At 37.3% G+C, this 5,030-nt stretch overlaps 1 protein-coding gene across 1 annotated transcript; it reads left to right on the top strand.

Annotated features, from left to right (window-relative positions):
• The first annotated feature begins 4,236 nt into the window (after window positions 1–4,236).
• LOC136795825 (uncharacterized) lies at window positions 4,237–4,632 on the top strand. Its single transcript, XM_067047653.1, has one exon. The coding sequence runs from the start codon at window positions 4,237–4,239 to the stop codon at window positions 4,630–4,632; it is 396 nt and encodes a 131-aa protein (XP_066903754.1).
• Window positions 4,633–5,030: the final 398 nt, after the last annotated feature.

The raw sequence follows: 5,030 nt of genomic DNA on the forward strand, positions 1-5,030 counted from the left end.
TTGATTGTTGGGAGAGGTGGCATGCGCAAACCACAGTGCACTACACCACTGCTGCTGTATCCCGTATGCCAAAAATGGCCGGGGAAGGGGGTAAAAAAAAAACTCTCGATTCGTTTCGGGCTTTGGCTGTGGAGGACGAATCGGATGTAATCCCTTCCACTGGCTCTTGAAGCATTGGACCCCGTCATCAGACGGCAATTCGTTGCTTATGCAAGTAGCGACTTCCCCATCGTCAAAGAGATAATAGCGTTCGTTAGACAGATATTAATGGCGTGCAAGCTGTCTCGTGAACTTAATATGCCTCGTTCCGACATTTCACGCGATAGGCCTGCCGGTAAAGGAAAGGTAGGAGTATCCTTGCTTGCCAGCAAAGTCGGTACGAGGGTTCGTGTCTCTTCTGACCCATCCGGTCACCACTTAAGCGCACATCTTCAACGAAATCGGGCAGATTACGACGTCGCCAGGCACCCAACTCTTCCCCGCGTGGCAAATCTATCATACATATACATACATCTCATACCTTTTATCAAGTTATGATTGTGTATATTTGTTGCGTTTTTATTTTTATAATGTCATGCATGATTTGTTCGGTTTCAAAAGAGTTGTTAACATGAGTGTTATCTTCATATTCATTCCTTTTATATTTTATGTTAAACTGCGCCTTCTTAAAGCTGTGCCAAATTTAGGTGGTCGGTATGTTGGATTTACATAATCCGAATTTGGCGGCTCTTTTTTGATTTTGTATAAAGTTGGGGTCAGGGTTCTCTTTTTTTGATACCACCAGAAGACCCCAAAGACGCTGCGACTGCGAACCCGCCCGACAACAACTATCGTGGCATGCAGGCCTGGACCTGTCTTACCCCTATGGTATTAATTTGAGGCAATACACGTCATGGCATCCCAGGATTACTAATCCCATAGATGACTGGTTCATTAAAATGCTCTTTTATTACACTTTGGAAGCGTATTTCTACTTCTTCCTATACATGAAATACAACACGTATATTAGAAGTAAGAACATATTGGCATGACACAGGCATGTAGAGAAACTACCCATTGGTAGCAATCATTCTCATAATATAAAGTCTCGATATAATCTTCTTATCAGACATGTCGGAGGAATGGCAGGAATGAAAGAGGAAGTAAGATTTGAAACTAGTGAGTTTGAGTGGTTAGGGAGTTTGTAATAGAAGGATTGATATCTGGTTTTCGCTTGATCGGTTAACTAAGGAACATTAAGGAATTCATTTGTGACAAAGTAAGGAGCATTGAGTATTTTACGAATTATGTGGATTGAACGAATTAGATACGAGAGGAATTCAAAGGTTTAGTGGAACCCCAAAGCTCAACTCTGTAAGTCTAGATAGGCCTTATTATTAACATGTAGATCAGTCCTTTATAATGAATTCGAAGTTTAGAACGTTTGTCTAGTAAGTGCTATAATAGCTGGAATCGACGAGCAGTTTCCTGTCTTTTCAATCTTTCAGAGGATTGTTTGACCAAATGTACTCCAAAGTAGAGGATCTATTCTACAGGGGTAAGAGCAACATTATTTAAGAATACTGTAGGGCAGTCGCCAGCTTTAGGGCGAAGAGTAAAGGTGATTTGATGGGATTTATTTTTATCCTGTAATTTCGGCACCATTCTTCGATGGTTGTGATATGGGATTGGAGAGTTTGGGATGGAATCAAAGGGTTATTATTAACTGCGAGCACAGATGCGTCATCGGCATACGTGGTGAGAATATTGTTTTTGACGGGGAGTTTATGGATTGCATTTTTGCTCACCTTCTACAAAGGGAGATAAGTCGTAGATACTCAACAAAGACATATGAAGAAGGTATTAATAATTTTGAGTGATTATGATTAGTTTATATCATTTGCACGCTCTAATACAAATTAATATATGTCATCTAAATTGAGAGGTTCTACTTGGCAAGATATATGCTTAAAGAGATACTTGTGGGATAGAAATGTTGAAAAAAACTTATATTAAAACAGAGCAGATGAAAATAAATTAAACATATAAATAAGAAAAGAAACAATTTTAAGTATAAATTATTAAAAAAATAAATAAACGACTAAATTATAAAATAAATTCTGACCTAAAGCCTTTAGTTTTGAAACAAAAATAAATAAAAAATACTAAAATACATGTGTGTACAAATTGAATAGGAAATCATAAAACTAATAACACGTTAACCATGAATAAAATGATGTAAAGGAATAGTTTGACCATTGATCTAAGATTACCTACAATAAAAGTTTTGAGAACGGAAAAAATTTCATTTTACCAATACATTTTCTATTATTGTCTATTTAATAACCAAATGATCGGTAATTGCGCTTTGAGCTAAAATATATATATATGAAATGTCTTAATAATTAACAATTCTAACCTTCATCCAGCTGGAGACGAGGAGAGACTGGTGCAGTCGCCTTCGCTCGAGACGGTTTATGTGTCCATTCAAAATTGGTAGGACAGAGACTCGTAGCAAGAAGTAGAAAAGAAATAGGTTGATGTGACGGAATCGAATCTAGGCTGGCCAGATACATACTGCCCTACATAATATTAAAGCACACTACCGACGAGAGACTAGTAGTCGTTTAGAATTGAAAACCAAATTAACTGTTTTTTTGTTTTTACCAATGATAAAACTACCAATTACCAATCGAAAATTAAAGAAATTTATACATATAAATAAAAATTATGCTTTTTAATGTAAATTCAACAAATTTTATCAATGTATGTAAAATATTTATAAAAAATTAAATTAAATTTCCAACATCTCTGGAGGAAAATATTATTTTAACTGTGAACCATCAGCCACGGTATTTTATGAGTTGCTCAAGAAGAGAGTTTATGGATCTGGCATCTGGTCGATGATGAAGGTAATCTACTTTTCATTACTGATATAATATAACCGTTTATTACTGGTCATTGAGCAGTCCGTTATAATCGGGTGGTCCATAAACATTCCTTTGGAGCTACACAGATTTTCCACTACAGAACTGCACAGTACAATAGGCATTATATGAATCTATATACACAAATTTAGTATTGAGTTGTGGATGCCATGAAGGGCCAATTATTTGCGTATAAATAATAACAGTAAAGGCTAACCGAACCCGAAGGTTCGATGTGGATACCTCCAATCCTCTACAAACAACTTTTCAGTGACGCTCCTTCAAACCCAAATCTACTAAATCCGTTTTAACGCAATCTTCTGATTTACGTTTCGGTCAACTCCTCAGACGTTTACCCATCAGCTCAGTGTTTTTAACATTGTAGGGGTCCACTCCTGACTAAGTCCTACAACCTTATCTTATACACCGCAATGCTATAACCTGCATTATATTAATTGGGTGATATTGGGGCAAGGAGTTTTCCGCAATTTAAAACAATTGTTCTCCCCAGAATAAGTTTTTGCTGGTTCGGGTTAAAATAACACGGAGGATCTGAAATAAATGTAACAAAATACTAAACAACCATAATAATGAAAACAGTGAAATAATAAAAACATTCTTCCAAGTGGAATTCATGTGTATTCATACAATTTCATAAAATTAAAATATGTACAAATGAAATAAAAAACAAATGAATTTTACTGTTGCTACAAAAAAAAAAAGTATAAAAGAATAATTCGATTTATGCAAATGACATACTGCAACGAAGTATTTATACTCGAACCACAACAAACCTCTAATTGTCCATGATTTTAGATAAGAAATTTTTTAATAAAGTAAGTTACGGTTATTTTTATGTAGTGTAGTATCTGCCCAGCGTGGATGCGATTCCGTCAGATTGATCTATTTCTTCTAAACTTCTTTCCACCAGCCTCAGTCCTACCTATTTTGAATGGACCGTCTCGAGCGAAGGCGTCTGCACTAGTCTCTCCTCGTCTCCAGCTGGACGAAGGCTGGAATTGTTAATTATTAAGACATTTCATATAGATGCACATATATTTTTTGATCTCAAAGCGTTTTTCATAATAAAGAAAGATTCTGAAGTCTATGATAAACTGGACAAAAACATGTTTTATTAAAAATAAATTAAAATATTTCTTTAAGAAAAAAGCCTGAAAACTAACTTTAAAAATGTTTCCTTTTTTACAATTATAACTTTTAAGTTTATCTCTCTTTATCCCATATAAAGAGAAAAGCAACATAGGATATCTACAATCTACGAGACGTATTAAGAAAAGAGACTCTAAGAAAATGGCAACGTCACTGGAATATGACATTCAGTGGAAGATGGACGCACAGGCTGGTGCCCAACATCGAGACCTGGGTGAATCGGAACCACGGGGAGGTAGATTATTATATCACCCAGTTTATCACATGGCATGGTTGCTTCCGAGCCTACCAGTATAGGTTTAAGCTCGATGAGACTGGAGAATGCCCATTGTGCCCAGGAATGGAAGAGAGTGCAGAACCCGTTTTCTTCTTCTGTCACCGCTTTCATGAAGATAGAAGAGAGTTCCAACGCGTTTGCGGCTCAGACCCGACAGCAGATAATATCGTCAATATTATGCTGCTTAACCAAGATTATTGGATGGCAGGCCAACAATTTGCTAAACAGGTAATGCAGAAGTTAAGAAATGAGGAGAAAGATAGGCGAACCAGGATATAGCCTAAAACAATGAGGCGGCACTCAGCCACTCACCCCCATGATGTAATACCTAACGGCGGTCCCGTGGAGGGTGAGAAACAGGTGTAGGGCGGTGGTTTTAGTGGGTAAAAATCCTCGTTTTTTCGTCTTCTGAAGATTTCTCGTCTTTCAGTAGGGGTCTCCTATTGAGTTGCCTTGGGTGGGTGTCGGTCGTATTTGGTGCTGAGGCACACCTCCAGTTACCGATTATCTCCTGAATCATTTTCCGCATACTCACCATACATCGTTTTTACGCACCTAGGTGGTAATCCAAAGTGACTTTCCTTTGTTGATCTCCGTCCAGAACCATCTCCACCATCATTAGGCAACGAACGAAGTTTCGATCCATTCCGTTTTGTTCTAATCTCCAGAGGCGTTTT

Source organism: Halyomorpha halys, unplaced genomic scaffold, assembly GCF_000696795.3.
Source record: "Halyomorpha halys isolate HHAL.00 unplaced genomic scaffold, Hhal_1.1 Scaffold590.1, whole genome shotgun sequence".
Lineage (NCBI taxonomy): Eukaryota > Metazoa > Arthropoda > Insecta > Hemiptera > Pentatomidae > Halyomorpha > Halyomorpha halys.

Coding starts and splice junctions, on each gene's coding strand:
- LOC136795825 (XM_067047653.1), top strand. CDS start 4,237: ATGACATTCAGTGGAAGATGGACGCACAGGCTGGTGCCCAACATCGAG.